Here is a 26,329-nt window from a genome sequence, read left to right on the forward strand (position 1 = left end):
GCAGGCTTTCAGCAGATCAACTCCAGCATTCTGGAGGTGAAGACACTTCTGCAAACCATGCATTCAGAAGCAAGATCTTCGCCAAACCACACCTTTTTCAGGTCTGTTGTGGAGCGCATGGCAACACTATCTCCTACCCAGCAGATGCATGTAATGCATTCGTGCCACGGTGCTCTACAGCAGGTTACCTCCCAACCTCCACCTCCCACCACTGTAGTTCCTCCACCTGCACCCCCTCCAGCCACTTTCTATCCTCCCCCTCCTATTACATCTGCACCCCCTCCAGCCACTTTCCATCCTCCCCCTCCTATTACATACCAGCAACCTCCCCAGTACCAGCAACCTCCCCAGTACCAGACATCTCCCCACTTCCAGCAACCTGCCCCGTACCAAACTCCTTCCCCGTACCAAACTCCTTCCCCATACAACTTTCCATCAACATCATCTGCTCCTACAGTCCCTGCCCAACCCTCCACTCCACCTCCCACCACCTCTTCTGCCTCCCACATGTCCACCCATTCTGTAGCTTTTTCCACACCTTCACCTCTAACTGTTCCTTCCCCACCACGATCCCAGTCCTCTCTCCACACTCCCATTGTCGAAGTGTCCCGCAGCCCCTCCAGCAGTATTTCCACCCCACACTACACAGATTTATGATGTGTTTTGTAATAAAAATGCCCAGTTGGTTTCAATCCTTTATTAAAAAAGTTTTTTTAACTTTAAAAACAGTTTACAAAAAAAAAATATTTTAAATAAAAGTTAAATTATTGTTTACACTGGTTGTCTGTCATTTCTTTCTGCGGCGAAATATGTTTAAAAAAAAGGTTAAATACAGGGTATTTAAAAGGTAAAAAGGTATTCAAAACCAGGTATATAACTGTGGGTAAATTTTAGCTTTTTGCCACAGTTGTGTTCCTGGTTGTGTTTGAAGCAAAGTATTTCACCTAAAAAGTTGTGTTTATTGTTGGTGATTTCCTAACAATGTACACAACTTTTGTTAAAAGGTGAAATACTTTGTATCAAACACAACCAGGTACACACCTGTGGCCTAAAGCTAAAAATAGAGACCATGACAAGATAGCCAACTTTGGTTGGCAAAGGTATATACTGTTGGTACAGAAGGTACACAAGTTTGGTTAAGGGCACAAATCTTTCACACTCTGTCATCCTGCCAGTGTACTCTGCCTTGAGGTGACATAAAGTATAGTGCAAAATTGTCCCTCATTACTGAAACCGTCACAGAACTTCTAGTGGTAATGTCATGGTAATCTTGCAAGGTGGTTTCTTCAGAGGTGTCCTCAATGGAAATGGGTTCCTTGCAGATAACAAAATTGTGGAGTACCACGCAAGCTTTGATCACCTCGTCCACAGTTTCTGTCTTGAGGTTGATCGCAGTCAATAGGACCCGCCATTTGGCTGTCAGAATACCAAAGGTACATTCAACCATTCTTCTTGCTCTTGTGAGGCGGTAATTAAAAATGCGTTTTGTTCTTGACAATCCTCTGCTAGAGTACGGTTTCAAAAGGTGTTCTGACAGCTGGAAGGCTTCATCCCCTACACAGACAAATGGCATAGGTGGACCAGATGTTTGTGGCAGCGGTCTAGGGGAAGGGAACTGGAAGGTGTTTCCATACAGTTTACGCCCCATGGCAGACAGTTTGAAAACTTGAGAGTCATTGGAGCGGCCATAGGCCCCAATATCAACAGCAATAAATTTGTATTCCGCGTCAGCGATGGCCATGAGGACAATTGAAAAATATTTCTTGTAATTGAAATATTCCGATCCCGATCCGGCTGGCTTTACAATGCGGATATGTTTCCCGTCCACAGCGCCCAAGCAGTTGGGAAACTGACATATCTGTTGAAACTTGTCAGCAATTTCAATCCACCTCTCTGTTGTGGGCTCTGGTAAAAACTCTTCAGCTAAGGAGTCCCACAGTGCACGGCATGTGTACTTCACTATTCCAGATATGGTGGAAATCCCGAGTCTGTACTGGAAATGCAGTGACGAAAGGGATTCTCCAGTTGCAAGAAATCTGTGGGGAATTAACAAACAATCAATTAGTTTTAAATCACAGCATTACATACCAAAACTCAGCTATAACACTTGGAGATACAAACTACCACCAACAAGATTGCAGTGAAAGTGTGCTCTGATGCGATCACATCCAATAAATGTGGCTTACCTTAAAGTCACCATCAGACGCTCTGCGGGTGAAACAGAGAAGCGGCAATAGGTGTCCGCTTTTCTTATGAGGTGTGCAATGCGCTCCACCAAGTAATCAAAATTCTCCATTTTCATCCGAACATATCCAAAAAATTTATCCGGGTTTCGTCGAAGGTCCATGCAGAGTGTAGAATAGACCCCACGCGTCATTCTCTTGGCTGTGATGGGGTGGATCCACAAACGTCGTCTACGATGCCTGATGCGCTGCTGTCTCGCTCTCTCCTCCAGAACAATCACCCTCAAACGATTCGCCTCTGCTATAAAATCCGCCAAATTCTTCAAAATATTTCCAATCACAACATCCATCTTCGCCAGTAACTTGCTCTTCTCTCCAACCTGCACTTTCTCCTCTACAACCTGTCAAAGAAGGGCTGTAGGAACACGGTATATATAGTTTTCCAGTAGCCAATCCCGTTCGGAAGGCCACAAGGGTCAATTTTAAAAACCGGATCCGGCGTAATCCGTCGAAAAACGGATAGAAAAACGGATGAACCGGATGAGACGGATCCGGTTTTGTCTGTCAAGAACAAGACGGATCCGGCAGAAAACCGGATCCGGCACATCAGGTTTTACAAAACATTTGCCGGATCCGGCGTTCCGGCACGACGTCGGATCGCGCCTGATGCCGAAAACCTGATGTGTGAAAGTAGCCTTAGTGTGGCACACACAGACACACAATGCAAACATTGAGTCAACTTCTCCCCTTTCTATTTGGCTCTAGGTGTAATTTTCATATTGCCCACACCAGTTACTTGCCACAGGCGAGTATGAACGAGCATCACATGCTTAACACAAAGTTGTTTACCCTCAATTTTGGAAAGGTGACAACACTTTTAATGAAGTGTGGACAACAAAGTAACATGAAGCTGCAATGCAGTGGTCACAAGGAGGCACTCAGTGGAAGGACCAGATCTGCCAAACACTAGGCTAATGTTTCTCAACTCAGATCCTCAAGACCTAACAATAGGTTAAGTTTTCACAATATCCTTAGTATTGCACAGGTGATAATTTCATCACCTGCTCCAGCATTAGTTCCATCACTATACTGCTAGTAAGGCTATGTGCACACGTGTGGAATTCCCGCGGATTTTATGCATTTTTGCTGCCTTTTTTCACCGCAAAAACGCATTGTAGTCAATGGCATTCCGCACATGATGTGCTAATGCTGCGTATTTTTCCACGGCGGAATCGCATCGCGGAAAAAAACGCAGCATGCTCATTCTTTTTGAAGAATCGCGGGAATTCCGCACACATAGGAATGCATTGTTCCGCATACTTTCTGTATGTGGCTATGCCCAACATGTGCAAATCGGAAAATGTACGGATGGTACCCACGGTCCGGAGGAGAGGAGATTCTCCTCCAGGCCCTGGGTACCATATCCCTGTAAAAGCTAGAATTAAAATAAAAAATCGTGATATTCTCACCTTCCGGCGTCCCCCGCAGCGTCCCTAGGCCTCAGCGATACTCCCGGCAAGTCCCCGTTCCCAGTGATGCCTTGCGACAATGACCTGTGATGATGTAGTGGACTCGCAAGATGCTACACCATCTGGGGTCATTCTCGCAAGGCATCGCTGGGAACGGGACTTGCCGGGAGCATTGCGAGGATCAGGAAGGCTGTGGGGGCCGCCGGAAGGTGAGAATATCACGATTTTTTATTTTATTATTTTTAACATTAGATCTTTTTACTACTGATGCCGCATAGGCAGCCTCAAAAGTAAAAAGTTGGTCACACTTGTCAAACACTATGTTTGACGAGTGTGACCTACCTGTCAGTTTTCCAAGCGATGCGACAGATCTCTTAGAAAACGCTAGTATTCTGCAAGCTGATTACGCTTGCAAAATGCTAGTTTTTCGCAGGAATTCCGCATGCGGATTTCTCGCGTATTTCCCGCGGCAGGGAGTTGCGGAATTGCAAGTGCTTAAAAAACACTAATAAAACGCATCCCCATGCAATCTTATGGGATTCCGCAGTTGCTGTGCCAATGCTGTGGATTTTTCGCTGCGGAATCGCATAGTGGTAAAATCCGCAGCAATGTCATTATTTTTGCGGAATCGCGGTGATTCTGCCGCCATAGGATTGCATTGAATCGCTCACTTTACGCATGTGGCTATGCCCACCATGCATAAAGTGAGCGTCTCATGTGCGGATGGTACCCAGAGTCTGGAGAAGAGGAGACTCTCTATGCCCTGGGTACCATATTCCTGTAAAAAATAGAATTAAAATAAATAAAAAAAATAAAAAAAAAATCGGGATATACTTACCCTCTGACAGCCCCTGGAGCCTACTCACCTCTCAGCCACACTGCCGGCATTATCCATTCCCAGGCGTGCTTTGCGAGAATCACCCCAGATGACGTAGCGGTCACGCGAGCGTGACATCATCAAAGGTCCTTTGCGCAAAGCACGCCTGGGAACGGAACTTGCTGACAGTGTCGCTGAGGAGATCGGGGGCCGCATCACCACTCGGGCATCGGGGGCTGCATAAGCAGCATCAATAGTAAAACGTTGGTCACACTTGTCAACCACTTTTCCAAGCGATGCTTCAAATTGCTTGGAAAAGCGCAAGCATTCTGCAAGCTAAAAACGCCTGTTTTGTGGGAAAACTCATGCAAATTCCGCATGCGTTTTACCCGCTGCAGGGAGTTGCAGAAATGCTGCTGACATTTCCACAGCATTTCTGCAATGTGGGCACTTAGCCTAAAAGTGCATTTTCAGGCATCATTCACTGCTTGTTGAGGCGTTACTGCAGCTTCTATCAAAACTAAGTGTATGATTCCTAGAGAGTGGCAACAAAACAGTCTCAGCACTGAAGGGGTTACTGCCCCCTGTGCCCAGTAATGAAGGGGTTACTGCCCCCCTGTGCCCAGTAATGGGGAATCTCCAGCACCTACCTCCACCTGCAGAGCCGCATTCCACATATATGGCTGCTCTGTGCGCACAGGACCTGGGATGAGGTCACAGGAGGGGAGGAGTCAGGGGTCACATGATCAGGGGCCTCAGTGTATGCAGGACTCTGCTGTGCTGGTTGTTATGGTGCTGGATGAGGGGAAGTTTCTGTGTGGGGTCAGGAGGGGTTTACAGGGGGATGTAGCAGAGCCGTGTGTGTACGAGGTGTACGAAGTAGAGCCGTGTGTACGAGGTGTACGGAGCAGAGCCGTGTGTGTACGAGGTGTACGGAGCGGAGCCGCGTGTGTACGAGGTGTACGGAGCGGAGCGTGTGTGTACGAGGTGTACGGAGCGGAGCCAGGTGTGTGTACGAGGTGTACGGAGCGGAGCGTGTGTGTACGAGGTGTACGGAGCGGAGCCGCGTGTGTACGAGGTGTACGGAGCGGAGCCGCGTGTGTACGAGGTGTACGGAGCGGAGCCGCGTGTGTACGAGGTGTACGGAGCGGAGCCATGTGTGTACGAGGTGTACGGAGCGGAGCCGCGTGTGTACGAGGTGTACGGAGCGGAGCCACGGGTGTACGAGGTGTACGGAGCGGAGCCATGTGTGTACGAGGTGTACGGAGCGGAGCCACGGGTGTACGAGGTGTACGGAGCGGAGCCATGTGTGTACGAGGTGTACGGAGCGGAGCCGCGTGTGTACGAGGCGAACGGAGCAGAGCCGCGTGTGTACGAGGTGTACGGAGCGGAGCCGCGTGTGTACGAGGTGTACGGAGCGGAGCCGCGTGTGTACGGGGTGTACGGAGCGGAGCCGCGTGTGTACGAGGTGTACGGAGCGGAGCCGTGTGTGTACGAGGCGTACAGAGCGGAGCCGTGTGTGTACGAGGTGTACGGAGCGGAGCTGCGTGTGTACGAGGCGTACAGAGCGGAGCCGTGTGTGTGTACGAGGCCTACGGAGCGGAGCCGTGTGTGTGTACGAGGTGTATGTAGCAGAGCCGTGTGTGTTCGAGGTGTACGGAGCGGAGCCACGTGTGTACGAGGTGTACGGAGTGGAGCCGCGTATGCGCACACGAGTTGTACGGAGCGGAGTCGCATGTGTACGATATGTGCAGAGTGGAGTAGCATGTGTGATGGGCACAACATGTACAGAGCAGAGCTGTGTGTATGAGGAGTATGGAGCGGAGTTGTTGTGTACACTAGGGTGACCGGATCTCATATGGGGGGGAAAAAATGTCAGAATCTTGTTCGTCTGGACCCCACAAAACGATTCCCCTTTCCAGATATTGAGAGAGCCAAAATTTGAGCTCGATCAAACGACGTTAACCCGTGCCGCTCGTCGCTCAAAGTTTGAAAAAATCCAAATTGAGGTATTTTAAGATTTAGGTATTTTGCATAGTCTGTTAGACTATAAAGAAATGTGACAACAACATTGCAGAAATAGCCCTGACCAAATTTTCGAACCATTTGTGGTATTTGAATGCAGAGTTGGTGGGATTATCGTTTTTTGATCCCACCATTACAGACAATGAAAAGTTGTTAATGGCTAATAAATTGCTCAGTAGCATAGATGAACCATCAGAGCACACTAACCTACATGAGTTGATAATTTTACATAGTTATCTAATCTATTCTAGAGCTTTTGTTAAAGTAGTTTTTGAAACGTCAGAATATAATGCTCGGCATTTGCTTACAACTTGCAGGACATATTGCTTTTGTTCTTCATCTTTTGTCAGAAGGTCGTTAAAGTCGGTTACTTCCTACCTCTTTTAATTTTTCTTTCCTAACTTTTGGATTTACAACCCTAGCGTGCTCTGATGGTTCATCTGTGCTACTGAGCAATTTATTAGCCATTAACAACTTTTCATTGTCTGTAATGGTGGGATCAAAAAACGATAATCCGACCAACTCTGCATTCAAATACCACAAATCCAACACTCCGCCAACATGTACCTTCCTGAACGTCTCCTCTAATGCGCCTTTAAGTGTGAAGTACCCCAGTACCGTGGTTCCATGGAGTGCCTCTTGTCTCGGGTTCCTACGACCCTTACTTGTATGACAGACAGCTGTAGCCTGATCAGGGATCTCTATCTCCAGAGTCCCGGCTCACTATTCAGTTGCTCTTGTGTCCCAAGTCTATAATGGGAGTAAGGCGTTAGCGGCTCACTACTCCACCGGTGTCTGTTTCTGGATATTAAGGATCTGATCAACCTCGGGGACCGGGCCCGGTCTTACGCTCTGGACTGGAAGGGTTGTCTATCTCTCCAACCCACTTCCCACCGTCCTTCTGTTCTCCTTCATTCCGATCTGTTCTATCTTTCTATGGAAGCTGTAGTTTCAGGTCTACGTCTCTTCTCCTTCCCTTCCTTCTATACTAACTCCACCCACCGCCCAGCCCATCTCGTGTTATGAAGCCAGGGACCACAAAAGGTACTCTATTACCTTTCCAGCATAAAGCATGGATGGGCCCCTGCTGAACTATCCTGTGTGTGGGATGCAGGTGTGGAGTGTGGTTAGGAGTTCCCACCTTACCTGGATGGTGGGGCACTACACCTTAGGAGAAGGTGCAGTACCTCTGTGGCGACTGAAGCCTAAGGGGCGCCACATATATACCAGTAGTCAGTAGCCCATGGCTCCTGTGACTCCTGTTGGGAGGTGCAGCCTGGTGTCGACAGACCATGCCGCCCCACCAGCACAAAACCACAGAAACAATGGCAGCCACACAGCACCAAAACCAAAGGAAAGGAATCCCTGTAGCCACAATGAAGTGGAGCCGCGCACCGATCACCACTAACAGCGGCAATGCTCCAGCAGGGCAGACGGCCTGGTGCCCCACAGCGCCCATGCTGCAAGGCTGAGTCCCCATGACTCCATACAGCACCGCCCCACCAGCACAAAACCACAGCAACAACGGCCACCACACAGCACCCACACCAAATGAAAGGAGCACTGAAAAATCACCTTCCTCCAGCTCTTCAGTGAGAGTAAAAATGGGCTAGACCCCTTACTTTGCAGTCTCCTGGTAATAAAAATCACCTTTGCCAAATGGGAGGAGTGCTGGTCCAAGAAAAGGGAAAGAACATGCTATGCACCAAAAAAAAGAAGCATAAATCGCACCTCCAAAAATCATACAATGATCTAATGCTGCTAGGCAAAAATTTATATAACTGAACATGCGGTTATTAGTTTAACATTCTGATCAAACTGTATGAAGCCCACTGCAACATCACAGCAAACCTCGTAGAGGGTCCTACCACCCTAATGGAGCAGAGCCATGCACCGACCACAGCCACAGCGGAAGTGCACCAGCAGGGCAGACAGCCCAGTTTTGCCATACCGTGCTGCGCCACCAGCACAAAACCACAGCAACAATGGCCGCCACACAGCTCCAACACGAAAAAAAGGAGTTCCTGTAACCCAAATGGAGACGAGCCGTGCGCCGACCACCGCCAACATTGGCAATGCTCCAACAGGGCAGACGGCCATTGCCACAGTGCCCATACTGCAAGACTGAGTCCCCACATACAAGTCCTTAATACACATTTAACCCTTGGGGGTGTGGAAGCAATCTGTGACCTCTCACCACCTTTACATTCCCCCACACTTTAATCATGGTCATCCCTGACCATGTCAGACCTTAAAAGAAACATTAGAACAGAGACAATGCATTGAAAAACCCTATTAAACTTTATCACACATCAGAATGTAAGCCGGTCCCAACGTCTTCTCCTTAGATCTGGCCCTTCTCAGTTAAGGGCCCCGCAACAGCAAATGTGACAGTCCATATCCATAAAACCTTCCAGCATTACTGGTCCTTCTCAGTAAGGACCCTGGAACAGGATGTCCATGTCCATTTATGTCGATAGGCCAACACATCAATAGCCTCTGGTTGCGACACAGTCCAGAGCGGTACAATCCTGGTTGGAAAAGATTGGAACAACCCGCTAAGAGCGTCAGCAGAAAAAGGCACAACAAAACAAGAAAAGAACAATATGTAAACAGTCACTCAAAACAAACAACAGAACTTCGGCCTTTTCTTTTTTCTTATCAAAATAGTCCATAACAATCCTCATTTCAGGATTGAAGGGCATTGCCCCCAACGAAGATAAGCTGCAACTGGCAACTTCTGCAGATTTCTCCATCTCTGCTTCAAATGTGACCTGTTGCCCAATCATCTGATCAGGGCTTGGCCCATGCCTTCCTTCTCTCCTCCATGAAGGCAGCTCAAGTGGTGGGAGACGGTGGTCTCTTCCATCTCCATGGCTGGTCCGGGAACTTTTCTGGACCAGAATCAACTTCTGCTGCAGCCGCATTTCCGCAGCCCACTTGGGTGTGCCCGTAGCTCACCACGTTAAATTCTTGAATTAGCTGTAAGGTGGCTACTCCAGTCCCAACCTTTGACCCAGCAAAGTGGATTATTTTACTGACCCCTGAGGCAAATCAGCAGCCTGCATTTCCAAGACGGGTCCCCTTCCTCTGACGAGCCGATCTCTGGTCACTGACTTCTAATTAAGCTGGTCCGACTCCGCTTCCATAGAACCGAATGCGCTGTATTCTACAGTTTGTTCAAACCCCTTCAGGGCCTCTGTGTCCTGTTTTTGTCAAGCTGCTTCAGCCTCCTTGGCCTTCTGCCGCAGGGCCTCCCACTGGGACCTTCGAGCGAATACCTCCCAATCCTGCTCCAACATGTCCTCCCACGAGTAGGGCCATTCCACAGGTGCGGCGTCCCAGCCCTTCTAGCACTTACATTTCACGAAATACACAATCTCCCATGGGTACACGCTGTGCATGTGGGAAGGTAAATAGGTGTGTTTTACCACGTCACGACTGATGTAGACCTGGTCAGTGGTGAATTTCTCCTCCAGGAACCCGTAACCTTTTTTGATATGGAACTCCAGAACCCGGCCCATGGTCTGAGAATCTTGCATTGACTTTTGTATGTACACGTGGGATCCCTCCAACCACCCCCTCAGGAAGCTGTTAATAAACTTTCTTTCCTCCTTCGGGTCCTTGGGGGGGTATTGCACCGGCATCCACCGTGGTTTATGCTCAAAGGGGGGGGTCGGGATCCCTAGATTAATACTGCACCGGCATCCACCACGGCTTAAGCTCGGAGGGGGGTCAGCAACCAGCGGGTCATTCATTAGATTATGCTCACCCACCTCCAGTCAACTCGCCCAGCTTCTTCCTCCGCTGCCGTTCCAGGTCCTGACATGCTGTCGTCCTCAGAACCTTCCGACTCCTCCATCGGGACTGGTTCCTCAATGTCCTGTGCTGGAATGGAAAAGCTTACCTTTTCGGCACAGACTGCTATCACACTCTGCTCCTGCCGAAGAGACCTCTTTTGCCAGTATTCGGCTCCAACACATGATACGGAGCTGGGCATCACCAACCACTGGAGCAACACCGGTGGCCGAAGCAGTGGCTTCGGAAGAGCCCCTTTTGTCGGCTGTTTGCTGCGGCCCTGGGGCTAACGATCTTCTCCATTTCGTCATCACTACCTCCTCCCCAACTGCGATACTTCTCACTGGTTCTTGGTATGTAGCAAGCCATTTCCTCCAGGAGTTCTTCTCGGGGCGTCTCACCTATACCACGCTGCAGAGAAGATGGCGCTGGACGCCTTCCGATGGCACGCTTCCTGCGCGCCCGACTCCGTCTCTTCCAGGGTCGAACTCCTGACGCGACCACCATGTCACACTTCACTCTAGGCTCTGCCTTCAGCTGCAACCCCTTCCATAGCATTTTCACACACTGTACCACATCTCCCTCCACAATGTACCTGCTATTCCGGGGAGGCCTTTCTTCACCGGGCCCATCCTTCTTTTTAGGCAATCACTCGGGGTGCTGAACATCTTTTCGCGCTCTCGGGCGCCGCCACGCCCACGATAGGCAGTGTTTCTCCTTCTCTTCACCGCCACCATCTTGCAATCTATGATTTGGGCCGCATGTATTCCGGCACTCTTCCATCTGCTACACAAGTCATATCTTCCCTGCTCTCTTTGTGCGAGGTAGTCGCATCCTGCCAACTACGCCAAATGTAAGATGCCCAAGCGACTTATGCCCCTGATTGTCGATACTCGTGGGGTCTGACCTCCCTCAGGGCCTGCACTTAGCACTTTCTTATCTCCATGTCCGTGTGACCATTTGGACACTCCAGGCTCACAATTGTTGGCAGGGATTCATGGGTGACTATTGCTGCTCATGTGGTATGATGACCTTATGTATTTTCTATGCATGATTTAGGTGCTATGTATTAGCTACACCTATGCCTTGTTATATTTCTCTAGAACTTGGTTCTGCCAGTAATCACCTTATTTAAAGGTTTTTGGTGTTATTCCCTGCTGTCCTCTCTCTTTCTTAGGTATATGTTATATGCCGATTAAATATTTGCTTACATTTATTATCAATTTGTGACCTGGATATTGAAAAGAAACATGTACCTTATGTTTTCTAAGTGCTTTTTGTGCCTTTTTGTCCCGGGTTTATATTCTATTGGTCAGTGCTCGTGTCTTTTTTGCCTGTTTGGCTTTTTAAATGTTTTTACTTGTTTTGATCATGCCTATGTGTGAAGTGACATTGTATTATATACCTTTTGAATAAATATTTTTGTACAGGTTGATCCCATGTATTGTGTATACTTTTCGCTTCAGTCTTTGCATTTCATGGTCTTATACACATGGTAGATCCCGGTCTTTTTCATTTCAGTGGTGCCCGCTTATCTACATTAACTTTACCCCCGTCTTCTGGTGACAGTGGTTGGTCTCTGGTACTTTCCACTTCCCCTAGTCCATATACTGAAGTGGCTAAACAATGGTGAGGGCCACAGTCCTATACGAGCCCAGCGTGACTCCGCAAAATATGCGCTGGTAAAGTCAGGTCAAACGTGTCTGGGCAGATATTCTCTAGCACAGTCGGGGTGTGGATAACGGTCATGCTCCCAGTCTCTTTCAGGCAGCCTGTGCACGATACTCATGATCCTGAAGCATCTGGCACCTGGCTTTATGATGGTCACCGGGCATACACTACCCATCTCTCTCCGGTCCCCGCTGTTGATGGTGGGCGACAGCATTAGCTGGTCTGTGTGGCGCTGGTGCTCCCCGGACGGAGCATTCCTCTCCCTGGCTGCTGCAGCACCCGGCTTGGCTCTGCTCTGCTGGCATGGCTCTGCTTTGCTGGTACGGCTCTCTCTGCACGCAATGGGGGCTCTTTCTATATGGCCCGTCGCCAAGCCAGTCCTTTCTGGTGGGGGAGGACAGAAGCAATCTGTGATCTCCCACCAACGTTACACATGCTCGGACAACACCTTATCCGAGCACGTTCGCTCATCACCAATTACGACCCCACACACCTGCTGAGACATCTGCACTTGTCATAGCCAAACAAATATGAGCCTTTCATGACATTTGTCGATCCTCAGATGGAAGACATGCGTGAAAGATTACTCGAAATACGCTTTACACTTGTTTACACCATGTGGTTTATTCAAGTAAATTTAGATTATGGAGTGAGCACAATTATTTTTCTTTATGTAACTGTAGGGTTCAGGCTGGACTGGGGTAGAGGAGATGATGAAAGAGATAGGGAGACCAGCAGGGATGGGGGGTGACCCACTTTTTGACGCTGACAGACTGGAGACTGATGACAGAAAAAACTGACGGCACATCTAGAACTAGTCTGAATAGGTGCATACCAAAAAGCAGCTTACAAATCAAATAAAGAAATGGTTGCACTCAATTGCATTAAGGCATATCAAATATGAAATATGTGAAATACGAATAGCATAATGGCTTTTGTAATCTAGAAAAACATATTAGATACTTAGCACAAATTTTGGCCAAAAGATGTGAGCCCATTCACCAACGTCAAGGTGATCTCATTGAACGGGTCCCTATACTAACTGCTTAGTGTGAACTAACCTCTGGCTAATAACATGGTAAAGTCTGTATTTATAGGAAGATAGGAACCAAAATGTGATTGGATGTAATTAAAATCACAGCCTGATGAAAGGCGGAGTGCTCAGTCAGAAAGCTAACATACAAATGACAGAAAAAACTGACGGCACATCTAAAACTAGTCTGAATAGGTGCATACCAAAAAGCAGCTTACATATCAAATAAAGAAATGGTTGCACTCAATTGCATTAAGGCCATCTCCTGAGGCCGCTGTTCCGCCAACTCAGCAAAGGACTCCACGGCCGTGAAGTCCCGGGATTCTTGGGGTGTCTCTGAGTCCCTTTTACGGGGGCACGTAGTCCTCAGGACAGGCAATCACCGCAACGGCGTAGTAGCCGCGGGGGCAGTATTCCTTATAGTAAGAGATTAAGTCTCCCTCCTGTAGAGCCCGGCCATGGTGGATAGACACCACATTCAAATATACCTTTTCACCAGTGGCAAGGTCCCGGATGAATCCATACCCTTTTTCCCGGTTCGCGTGCACCAGCCTCCCGATGGAATGTGGAATTGCCATACCAGCCTCTCCTTTTTCATGCAGCAGCCCCCAGATCTCCCGTTCCCTGGCCTTCTTTTTCTGGATGACCTCCGCAACCCAAGCGGAGGGTCCGGTATAGGCCGCAGAGTCCGGTGGGCGGGCCGCGGTCGAGGGCGGGGCAGAAGCGGCCACAAGTTCCAGTGGTGAATAGGCCGCAGCCGTCTTTAGCGGTGAAGTTGGCGTGGCCGCGGGAGAGGCTGCAGCTGAACTCAAGGCGGCCACAGGCTCCGGCAAACTAACCGCAGGCAGGGCCGCAGATGAAGCAGCGACCGCGATTGCCAGTAAGTCAACCACTGCAGCTGATGGCCCGATCACAGCAGTGACCGGGAGTGAAACCGATGGAGCGACAGTGGGGACCCCGTCGTCATCCAGAGCGGGCCGATGTCAGGGCCCCGAGATCTATCTGCAACATGGAGCATGGGGACGGGGTCTGCCTGGGGTGCCGCTGGCAGGGCCGGGGACCCGCTCACCTTCCCAGCCGCTGCGGCCCCCAGCAGGTTTTTCCATCGCTCCTTTCCCGGCCATTGATTTTCACCCCGCCATCCGGCAGGGCCGGCCTCCAGGCCCGACAGTTCAGCAGGGAGGCTCCCTAGGCAGGTCTCCCGACGAGTCTCCAGTTCCTGGCGCCACCGACAGTCCAGGTGCCCGATAGCCCGACAGCTGCAACGTCTCATTCCGTCCGGGGTCCAGTGGCTGAATGGCGCCAAACAGCCGCAGCAGGTCTCTCCACCTGTGCCACTCCCGTTCTTGGGTGGTGTGGCGGTGGGTTTCTCCACTCATCTTCCAGGGTCCAACATGAGGGGGCAGTTCTCTCCAGATGAACACCACTCCCCCCAGGGGCGGATTTGATATAGCCCTGGGTCATCCAGTTTAGTTGTAAACGCCTGTGTCTGCTTCTTTTGCTGGCAAATCACCACAGCCATTTTCAGTTCCAATACCGCTCCAGTTCCTCTGATGGCCGGAACCGAGTCCCAAATTTGTAATCCACAACCAGGCAACTCAAGTCTTTTTATCTTCCTCTGTCGCAGGCTTGCCACTGAAGTTGTAGTATTGGTGGCGGCTATCCTGCCGACTACGCCAAATGTAGGGTTCGGGCCGGACTGGGGTAGAGGAGATGATGGAAGAGATAGGGAGACCAGCAGGGATGGTGGGTGACCTACTTCTTGACGCTGACAGACTGGAGACTGAGACAGAAATTGAGTTCAACAGGTCCGTATTTATTCACCGCCTTTTTGACGACTTCCACACTTCACTACAGGACTTTCGCACTTCCTTTTTTTCACATACCCGGATACCTCCACTTTCTTGGTCTCACCCTCGTGGCGTCCTTTGCGGCTCTTCCCACTGTGGCTGCCCTAGGCACTTTCGCCACAGTGCTTCACCAATCAAAGTACACCGTTACTTGTCACTCCCAGACCATATCTGTCTGCCGCTCCTGTCGTTTGGGCCACCCCCTGTGACCGTCTCTCCTGTCAGATACTCTCTGAGGGCCCTCCGCTGCCTTTCACTTCACAGCAGTCCCTCCTATCTAGTGAGCTCCCCTGGCTGACTCAAGCTTCTGGAATCTTCCCTCAGCCTTTATACTACTTGCCCTGGTAGCTCCGCCCACTATCACCTGACCGAGACCTCTGACCAATGACAGTGACCTTGACCCCTGGCAATTACATAACCACGTTCTTCTTCGCTCCCCACTGACCTCTAATGGTCACTCTATAGCACGGCACCCATTTCCTCTTCATCTCAGTGCTTCCATTCCTACACTGAGCTATCCCTCTGCCTACCACTAAAGGCAGATCTCTCTCCGTCAGGTCCCCCTCCCTACATAACATTTTCACAAACTGTACAGAATATATATATATACACATTCAACACATGCAATTTGAAGTCTTTCTACTTTGCATAATTCTGACAACTGTAATTTGTTTTTTCAATTATATTTGTATAATTTTTTGTAATGTGAATTGTTACATGCAATTCTATACTACTTAACGGGAATCAGTCACATGAAAAAATGTTTTTAACCTGCAGCTTTGGGGTTAATCTTCAGGTTAATAGCATTCTCAACCTGCCCGGTGTCGGCACATAGACCCCTGCTGAGGTGAGGAAATTAATTTTATTCTCCCTGGCAACATTCTGTTTTCAGTTTCTGTCACCGCTCTGTGTATAGAGAGTGGCGGTTGTAACCACGTCCCCTGCACTGACTGACTGGCGGCTGTTGGAGTGTCATTTGCATAAACTCTCGGATGAGAGAATCTACGACTGTTTGCAGACCCAGAGATTTTCTATGAACCTTCTCTATTATTTATGAATTTACAATAAATATTGTGGCTTTTTAATGATATTGTGTACTGGGTTTTACACTATCATTTGGACTTTATCAAGTACGCTGGGAGTCTCACTATCCTTGTCCATGCACGGGCACTAATCACTTACAGATTCAGACATGTTGGGGTCAGCTGTGTCTAACAAAACAATTTATATAAAACTAATTACATAGATGACGTAGAAAATAGATTACAGCACAATTTCTTTTTGCTTGGTATACCTGATTAGGTCTGAGTCCTAGTGTGTTTTTATTTAAGTCTTTGATTTATCCCCTAACCAGAGGACGAGGATGTCATTGATGTAGCGATGAGTTATGTAGTTGTGGAACTATAGATTAATGACCTGATGTATGTTGCAAAATAATAACTTACAAGAATACTGGATCTTTGCAAATTTCCATAGCCATACATAGTATTGGCTATCTTTCGAAAATATTATCAAACCACTCTTCTCATCGTGGTCCTATGTATCCCAGATGTAATGGTTCTGAAACTTAAACTTTGGAAGCTGAACCTTTTTTGGTTACCATTGATTGATAGTGAGGGAGCAATGAAGAACAAAGTTTCTGAATACTTTCAGTTGAACGAGAAGACGGCCTGACTATTCTAATGCGCCTTTGAGCTTGGAAGAATTTGAGGTTGCGATCAAGTCTATGACCACTGAAAAAAATGATGGGGTGGATGGCTTTCCAAGGAAATTATATAAAAGATAAAGATTTTGTCACTCAAGCTAGCTGAACTATGTAATAAATCTCTAGTTAGGGGATCTTTGCCATTCTCAATGCAGGATGCCATAATTGTAGTCTTGCCAAAGGCTTGTAAAGATGCCTTCCTACCAGGTTCATAATGGCCTGTCCATCTTTTGACAGCTGATGTCTAGATATTGGGAAAAGTACTGGCCAATAGATTAAATATAGTATTATTCTCTATCATACATCAGTATAAAACCATATTTATGACTGAAAAATAAAAAAAAACCTCTGCAAATATTAGACATCTCTTAAGCCATCAGATAATTACAGAGGAGGAACCATGTTCTCATTGGATGCCGCACAAAGCAGCTAACAGTGTTGAGTGGCCCAACCTACAATTGTAAATATACCATAATCAGAAGGTTTGGTCGGAGACCCCAAGCTTTGTTTGTTAGGGTATGTAAAAGAAATGATACTACACACACGGTAAAACTGCGGTAGGACGTTTATTGCTTCTTGCACATAAATTGATAAAATTTAGATAGATTCAGATTAGCCCTCTTACAAAACGTGATTAGCAAAGTCATTACTACAGGACTGTATGAGAAAGGGATTTATTCTAAACGCTAAAGTAAAAAATGAGAGAATCTGGGCCCCGTGGCTGGATACTGAGGGCCTGTACTCCAGCGTATAAGACCGGGATGGGGTCATTGTCTCTGGAGCTTCTCTGCTCGGAATAATAAGGCTAAGTGCACACGTACCGGAACTCTCGCGGAAATTACCGCGAGAATTCCGGAATTCCAGTCCGCGGGAAAATCGCATTTTAAATTCCCGCTATTTTCCCGCGGAAAAACTAGCATTTTGCAAGCGTAATTAGCTTGTAAAATACTCGCGTTTTCCAAGCGATCTGTAGCATCGCTTGGAGAACTGATTGACAGGTTGGTCACACTCGTCAAACATAGTGTTTGACAAGTGTGACCAACTTTTTACTACTGAGGCGGCCTGTGCAGCATCAGTAGTAAAAGATAGAATGTAAAAAAAAAAAAAAAATGGTGTTATTCTTACCTTCCGACGTCCCGCGCATCCGTTCCCAGTAATCCTTTGCGAAAATACCCGCGATGACGTCCGTTCTCGCGGGATCGCGATGTCTCGCGGTAATTCGCGATGACGTCGCGCGAATGACCGCAAGACTTCGCGATCCCGCGAGAACGGACGCCATCGCGGGCATTTTCGCAAAGGACTACTGGGAACGAGAGCGTGAAGAGAAGCGGGAAGACTGCGCGGGACGTCGGAGGGTGAGAATAACAATATTTTTTAAATTCTATTTTTTACAGGGATATGGTACCCAAAGCCCAGAGGACAGTCTCCTCTCCTCCGGACCGTGGGTACCATCCGCAATTGATCTGCTTACTTTCCGCATGGTGTGCACAGCCACATGCGGGAAGTAAGCGGAACAATGCATTCCTATGGGTGCGGGATCGCCGCGATTTCGCAAATTAATGAGCATGCTGCGGTTTTTACCGCGAAGCGATTCCGCCGCAGTAAAAACCGCAGCATTAGCACAGCATTGCGGAATCCCATAGGAATGCATGGGATGCTTATTTTTCGCGGCAAAATCGCGCGGTTAAAACCGCCGCGGAAACGCGAAAAAAACGCCACGTGTGAACTCAGCCTAAGACTCACTGATCTTGTTCATATTTTAATGAGCGTGTGAGAATAATAGAAACTGCCTAAATATGAGGACCTTGTCTGTGTAAATTATGTAATGTTGCTGTAGCCCTAATATTTCTGTACAGGTTCTCTGTATAGATAATATTACCACAGTATTCCAGGAAGGGAAAGATATGGTGGCATTTTATTGTAATTTCACAGGACAGCATGGCATCACGGATGGTTCTTTCTGTAAGTTAAAACATTTTCCTCTCTGTTTTTGAGCAATATTTTACCTCAAATAAAGCAGCCGCTGTGATCCCGTCCTGTCCTGCCTGTATGCTTTATTTTGCTTCCTCCCGTGCCCAGGTGCTGTGGTATGATCAGACCATGTTCCTGTACCGTCAGACACAGCCATTACACAGTACACAGCAGGGGCACATTTATAAGGTTATCTCCGCACAGGAAAAAAATTTTTTAATACATCTGATTGTGAAGCTTATTTATTGTGCAAGATTTATTGATAAAAATGTACTTTGTTCATGGAACAACCCTTTTAAAAGAAAAAAAAAAAAGGGATATATTTAAAAAAAAAAAAAAGTTATGGCTTTATTAGTGAGAAATTGCAACAGTAAGGGTGGTTTCACATTAGCGCTTTTTAAGCGCACGCACGGCCGGGGGTAGCTCCGCCCCCGAGCCGGCTCTCTGCCCGGCGTGCCCGCCCCTTGCTTGTAGCGCCGCCTCCTAGCGCACAGCGGCGCCTGCGATCGGCGCACCCTATCTTTAGCATAGGGTGCGCAGATCGTGCGCAGGCCGTGCGCTAGTTGCGCTTTGACCTGCGCTGCGCACTTTTGACGGTGCGCCGTGCGCGCCAAAATCCGAAAAGTTTGATTTTGGCGCGCACGGCGCACTGTCAAAAGTGCGCAGCACAGGTCAAAGCGCAACTAGCGCCCGGCCTGCGCACGATCTGCGCACCCTATGCTAAAGATAGGGTGCGCCGATCGCAGGCGCCGCTGTGCGCTAGGAGGCGGCGCTACAAGCAAGGGGCGGGCACGCCGGGCAGAGAGCCGGCTCGGGGGCGGAGCTACCCCCGGCCGTGCGTGCGCTTAAAAAGCGCTAATGTGAAACCACCCTAAGATAATGTTATCCTGGCCATCTAATGCCATGGTGAGGGAACATGATGGCCCGACCTCTGCTCCAGCAAAATGTAAATGGCAGTAGGACCAATAAATGAATCACTATCGTCTAATATACGTTCCAAAATTCTATACTCTATTCAAGTGTAACTATTCATCATCATACCTAGGATTCATTTGACACCAGAGATAATTATTTAATATAGGTAAAAAAGGAAGCACTGTCAAAAGTTTAGGATTAAGCTGACACCAGCCATATGTAGTTTTGATGATGCATCATGGGGGTATATTCAGCATACAAAGTAATTTTAAAAAATTTGGGTCACACCACCATTTGAAGATGTTTATTGTTCTAACAGACAAAATAAAAAAAATTGTTCACAGATAGATTAACATTTTTTTCCATGCGTGTCTTCTCTCATGTCTAACAAAGTGTCATTTTTATGTAAAACATCCCCCACTTTTCTGATGTCTTGTAAGACTTGATTTGTGCCTAAAATAGTTCCCACATTCTGTACATGAATATGGCTTCTCCTCTGTGTGACTTCTCTGGTGTACAACAAGATTTGATTTATCTTTAAAATATGTCCCACATTCTGAGCAGGAATATGGCTTCTCCCCTGTGTGAATTCGCTGGTGTACAACAAGATTTGATTTCTGGTTAAAATATTTCCCACATTCTAAACATGAATATGGCTTCTCCCCTGTGTGAATTCTTTGGTGTATAAGAAGATTTGAATTCTGGATATATTTTTTCCCACAGTCTGGACATGAATATTGCTTCTTCCCTGTGTGAATTTTCTGGTGTATATCAAGAGTTGATTTCATTACAAATTTTTTCCCACATTCTGAACATGAATATGGCTTTTTCTCTGTACAAATTGTCTGGTGTGAAACAGGATTTGATTGATTTGCAAAATATTTCTCACATTCTGGACATGAATATGGCTTTTTCAGTGTGTGAGTTCTCTTCTGTTTAATAGGATTTTTTTTGTCTTTAAAATATTTCCCACAGTTTGAACAAGAAAATATTTCCTCATTTGTGTGATTTTTTAGAGACTCTATAAGGGAAACACTTTTTCCACATTCTGAACTTGAAAATGTCTTTTCTGCTGTAAGAGCACTTTCATTTTGACTTTTACAAATAGTTTGTGATGAATCAGACGATAGGACCTGATCAGATGATAAATCTTCACTGTAAAAGGATGATGGAATATCTGGAAAAAAAGCTTTCACTTCAATTGAATCTTGTGTGTTATTAAGGTCATCCATGTTAAAAAATGATGTCAGCTGTCCTTCTGATCTCCAGGTACAATTATCTGCCAAGAATGAAGTCAAATAATTTTTTAATTAATTATCCTTAATTATAACTTTACAACATTTGTACAAAAAATATTGATAGCAAATTGCATTTCAAATTATTCAGTAAGATAACAACAGTTCACAATCAAACACTAGACTTGAAACCATGTGCCAGTAGATCATGATGTTCAGCTGTTTTTGTTCATTCTGCCTCCCAAATATTGGAATAAAAAGCCTAAAAAAATTAAGTAGCCAAAAATTATACCAATTCAAACTTCTACTCATCCATCAAAAAGCAAGGCTCCTACTTAGGTCCATTATCGAAAAATAGGTTTCCTTTCCACATTACTAGCAGCTCAATGACTCTTCAAAAGCAACATGTCTTCCATAAACCAATACAGCAATCCCCATTTCTGATCCTTGCAGTGTGTGTAAATCACACTTAGCATCCACATGTTTAACATTCCTGTAGCAGGATGAATCCTCTTATTATAGGGTGTACGTGTCTCCAGAAGCACAAGATGGGCACAATGTGTTTGCAAATTTCACTCCAACATCCACAGTATCAATTTACAAAAAAAAGTGCCTATGGGGTCACAACTGTCACTACACCTATAGATTTGTCATTCTGGCATGTTAAGGGGTCTGCAAACTATTCCAGCAATTCTGAATTCCAATACCCAAATGTCCTCTTCTGAGCCATCAATACCCAAATGTCCTCTTCTGAGCCATGCCGTGTGTCCAAATATTAGTGTACAACCATAGTTAGGGTAATGTCGGATTCAGAACAGCATCCAGAATCATACAGTCATATGTTAAAGTTTGGGCACCCCTATTAATGTTAACCTTTTTTCTTTATAACAATTTTGGTTTTTGCATCAGCTATTTCAGTTTCATATATCTAATAACTGATGGACTCAGTTATATTTCTGGATTCAAATGAGGTTTATTGTACTAACAGAAAATGTGCAATCTGCATTTTAACAAAATTTGACCGGTGCAAAAGTATGGGCACCTCAACATAAAAGTGACATTAATATTTCGTAGATTCTCCTTTTGCAAAAATAACAGCCTCTAGTCGCTTCCTGTAGCTATTAATGAGTTCCTGGATCCTGGATGAAGGTATTTGTGACCATTCCTGTTTACAAAACAATTCCAGTTCAGTTAAGTTTGATGGTCGCCGAGCATGGACAGCCCGCTTCAAATCATCCCACAGATGTTCAATGATATTCAGGTCTGGGGACTGGGATGGCCATTCCAGAACATTGTAATTGTTCCTCTGCATGAATGCCTGAGTAGATTTGGAGCCGTGTTTTGGATCATTGTCTTGCTGAAATATCCATCCCCTGCGTAACTTCAACTTCGTCACTGATTCTTGCACATTATTGTCAAGAATCTGCTGATACTGAGTTGAATGCATGCGACCCTCAACTTTAACAAGATTCCCGGTGCCGACATTGGCCACACAGCCCCAAAGCATGATGGAACCTCCACCAAATTTTACTGTGGGTAGCAAGTGTTTTTCTTGGAATGCTGTGTTTTTTAGCCTCCATGCATAATGCCTTTTTGTATGACCAAACAACTCAATCTTTGTTTCATCAGTCCACAGGACCTTCTTCCAAAATGTAACTGGCTTGTCCAAATGTGCTTTTGCATACCTCAGGCGTCTCTATTTGTGCTGTGCTTGCAGAAACGGCTTATTTCGCATCACTCTCCCATACAGCTTCTCCTTGTGCAAAGTGCGCTGTATTGTTGACCGACGCACAGTGACACCATCTGCAGCAAGATGATGCTGCAGGTCTTTGGAGGTGGTCTGTGGATTGTCCTTGACTGTTCTCACCATTCTTCTTCTCTGCCTTTCTGATATTTTTCTTGGCCTGCCACTTCTGGGCTTAACAAGAACTGTACTTGTGTTCTTCCATTTCCTTACTATGTTCCTCACAGTGGAAACTGACAGGTTAAATCTCTGAGACAACTTTTTGCATCCTTCCCCTGAAAAGCTATGTTGAATAATCTTTGTTTTCAGATCATTTGAGAGTTGTTTTGAGAAGCCCATGATGCCACTCTTCATAGGAGAATCAAATAGGAGAACTACTTGCAAGTGGCCACCTTAAATACCTTTTCTCATGATTTGATACACCTGGATATGAAGTTCAAAGCTCAATGAGGTTACAAAACCAATTTAGTGCTTCAGGAAGTCAGTAAAAAGTAGTTAGGAGTGTTCAAATCAAGAAAATAAGGGTGCCCATACTTTTGCACCTGTCAAATTTTGTTTAAATGCAGATTGCACATTTTCTGTTAGTACAATAAACCTCATTTGAATCCAGAAATCTAACTGAGTCCATCAGTTATTAGATATATGAAACTGAAATAGCTTTTGCAAAAACCAAAATTGTTATAAAGAAAAAAGGTTAACATTAATAGGGGTGCCCAAACTTTAACATAAGACTGTATGTTCAGTCTATTTTCTCCTTTTACCTTTTTTTTAAAAAATGAAAAAAATCATTCAACATTTTAATGAAAAAAAAGGAATTTTTCATTTTTGCATTCCAGCTGGTTTTGGCTCCTGTGAAGCACCTAAAGGGTTTGTAAACTTGTTGAATGTGGCTTAGGATAGTATGAGGAGAGCAGTTTTATAAAATATAGGCCCTTAAAAGCCACCTCAAAAGTGACTTCACATTTCTCTAAATCTCTCTCAACGTATTAAGACTTGCTGCTAATCAATCTAACTATTGCAACTTACTAAAAATGATGAAAGAAGGTTTGAAAATGATGCGTATATAAAGTAGAAATACGGGAAATGTTATTTCTTAATTATTTGCTGTGGGGTATGTTTTTAGGTCATACAAATTGATGGCTTGAAAATTAGTACTTTTTCACAAATTTTCATCCCAAAACATTTAGATCACGATCTACGACTAAAAGTACAATACGTTATGGAAAAAGTAAGCTTCGAATCACTAGGATCAGAAGAAACATCCAAAGTTATTCCCACATAAGGGGACATGTCTGATATGAAAAATGGGGCCTGGACAGAAACACAAAACTGGCTGCGGGAAGGGATTAAATAAGAGCAATCTGGGGTGCCAATTGTTGTAGACAACATATGGTGATGATAGACAATATCTACTAAAACACTCTCACTCAGTCCCAACAGTCTTCTTCAGTAATAAATTAGATACTAATGGTTAAATCTCTGGACTAACATGGAAGCTTTTGGTAATTCAATCTACCATATATACTCGTATATAAGCCGACCCGTGTATAAGCCGACCCCCTTAATTTTGCCACAAAAAACTGGGAACGCTTATTGACTCACATATAAGCCTAGAATGGAAAATGCAGCAGCTACTGGTGAATTTCAAAATAAAAATAGATACCAATAAAAGTAAAATATATTGAGACATCAGTAGGTTAAATGTTTTTGAATAGCCATATTGAATCAGGAGCCACATATAAAGGTCGATAGAGTTCATGAAGGCCCCATAAGATGCTCCATACAAAATATGCCACATATAATGCTGCACAAAGGTTAATAATAGTTCCATAAGATGCTCCATAGAATAATATGCCCCAAATGCTGCTCCATAAAGGTTATGGCCCCATAAGATGTTCCATAGATTATGCCCCATATGCTGCCCCATAAGATACTCCATAGAATATCCCTACATAAGCTGCCCCCATAAGATGCTCCATTGAATATGCCCCCATATGCTGCCCCATAAGATGCTCCATTGAATATGCCCCCATAAGATGCTCCATTGAATATGCCCCATATGCTGCCCCCATAAGATACTCCATTGAATGTGCCCCCATATGCTGCCCCCATAAGATGCTCCACTGAATATGCCCCTATATGCTGCCCCCATAAGATGCTCCATTGAAGATACCCCCATATGCTGCCCCCATAAGGTGCTTTATTGAATATGCCCCCATATGCTGCCCCCATATGTTCCATTGAATATGCCCCCATATTCTGCCCCATAAGATGCTCCATTGAATATGCCCCCATATGCTGCCCCCACAAGATGCTCCATTGAATATGCCTCCATAAGATGCTCCATTCAATATACCCACATATACTGCCCCCATAAGATGCTCCATTGAATATGCCTCCATAAGATGCTCCATTCAATATACCCCCATATGCTGCGCCCATAAGATGCTCCATTGAATATGCCTCCATATGCTGCCCCATAAGATGCTCCATTGAATATGCCCCCATATGCTGACCCCATAAGATTCCTCATAGATTATGACCCCATATGCTGCCCCCATAAGATGCCCCATAGATCATGCCCCCATATAATGCTGCTGCCGCTACTGCAGGTGTTTAAAAAGAAAAAGACATACATCTTGTCCCTAGGGGCCAGGTGCCGGTGTGCTGAGCAGGCAGAGACACCGGCACGCTATGGGGGTCAGGTGTCACCAATGGCTCAGGACCCAGCACCTGAGATATTCACCTGTCCCGGTTCCAACGCTACTCGCCACTGTCTGCCCGCCGGGTCCCTTTGTCAGCAACTCTTCAGGCAGAGGGCATGCACTGACTACGTCACTGACAGAGGGACCCGGCAGGCAGACAGCGGCGAGCAGCATTGGAACCGGGACAGGTGAATAAAGCATATACTTGCCTCCCCCTGGCGTGTCTCTGCAGCCCCGTTCTCCCACGGTCTCCCTTCCTTCAGAAGTCACATGGTATCGCTCATTAAAGTCATAAATATGTGCATATTCATGACTTTAATGAGCGGTACCATGTGACCACTGTAGGAAGGAAAGGAGAACGTGGGACAAGCAGGTGGGCTGCAGAGACACGCCAAGGGGTCAGTATGATCTGACACCACTGCTCCCCCTCCCCCACCTACCCCCTGGCTATATGACTCGCATATAAGCCGAGAGGGGGACTTTCAGCCCAAAAAAATGGGCTGAAAATCTCAGCTTATAAGTGACTATATACGGTATCTTTCTCCTTCATGACAATGTCAATTTTTCACTTTTGCACTTTTTCCCCTTCCTTTCTTCCAGGGGCCATCATTTTTTTGGGGCGTGTCCTTCAACATAGACATTTAAAGGCTTCTTTTTTGTGGGATAAATTGTAGTTTTGGATGACAGCATTCATTTTACCAAACAATTAATTGAAAACAATTAATAAAAGAAACAAAGCGAAGTTTGGCCAGAAAGACTGGACTTGGTCTTGTAGGGACCCTGTGAGCAGATTCAAAAGCACAGAAGGGAGAGAAGTTAGATTTATTCAGTAAGATGCCAGGATTCTAGTAATGCAACAGTGTCATCACCCTCCTCCTTCTCTTAGAGATTCATCATGTGGATTATACTTTTTTTTTTTTTTTAAGATTTTCTAAATGGTCAGCACATTCTACATACACCATCCTTTGACTTCGTAGTTTAGAGATCTGAGCAGCTAAGGGACCACATTGTTTAATTCTCAAAGTTAGGGTGGAGTCTCCTGCCTATAAAATGAATTTTGCTCTGAAAAAAAGGTCCATCCAAGCCTAAAGCAATGTGGACAATTTAGCGTGGAGCAGCATGTAGAGGTTTTGTGGCAGTATGGTGACTAGTTGATTATGATATGGCTGTACTACACCATCAATAAAGCAGCCACAGCCAGTGACTGA

General features: G+C 46.0%; 1 protein-coding gene across 2 annotated transcripts in view; it reads right to left on the reverse strand.

Moving 5' to 3' along the window:
• LOC141052906 (oocyte zinc finger protein XlCOF7.1-like) overlaps positions 1-26,329 on the reverse strand; it is a 160,646-nt gene that overhangs the window by 28,284 nt on the left and 106,033 nt on the right. Inside the window, exon 7 of one of the 2 annotated variants that reach the window (XM_073550226.1) lies at positions 19,891-20,345. In XM_073550226.1, coding sequence (XP_073406327.1) covers positions 19,891-20,345 — 455 coding nt within the window. Of the gene's footprint in view, positions 1-5,119; positions 5,214-19,890; positions 20,346-26,329 lie in introns of those variants that run through there. The other variant, XM_073550225.1, reaches the window with a different exon arrangement.

The sequence above is a fragment of the Dendrobates tinctorius genome, unplaced genomic scaffold (assembly GCF_039654945.1).
Source record: "Dendrobates tinctorius isolate UK_male_01 unplaced genomic scaffold, ASM3965494v1 ptg000164l, whole genome shotgun sequence".
Classification (NCBI taxonomy): Eukaryota; Metazoa; Chordata; class Amphibia; order Anura; family Dendrobatidae; genus Dendrobates; species Dendrobates tinctorius.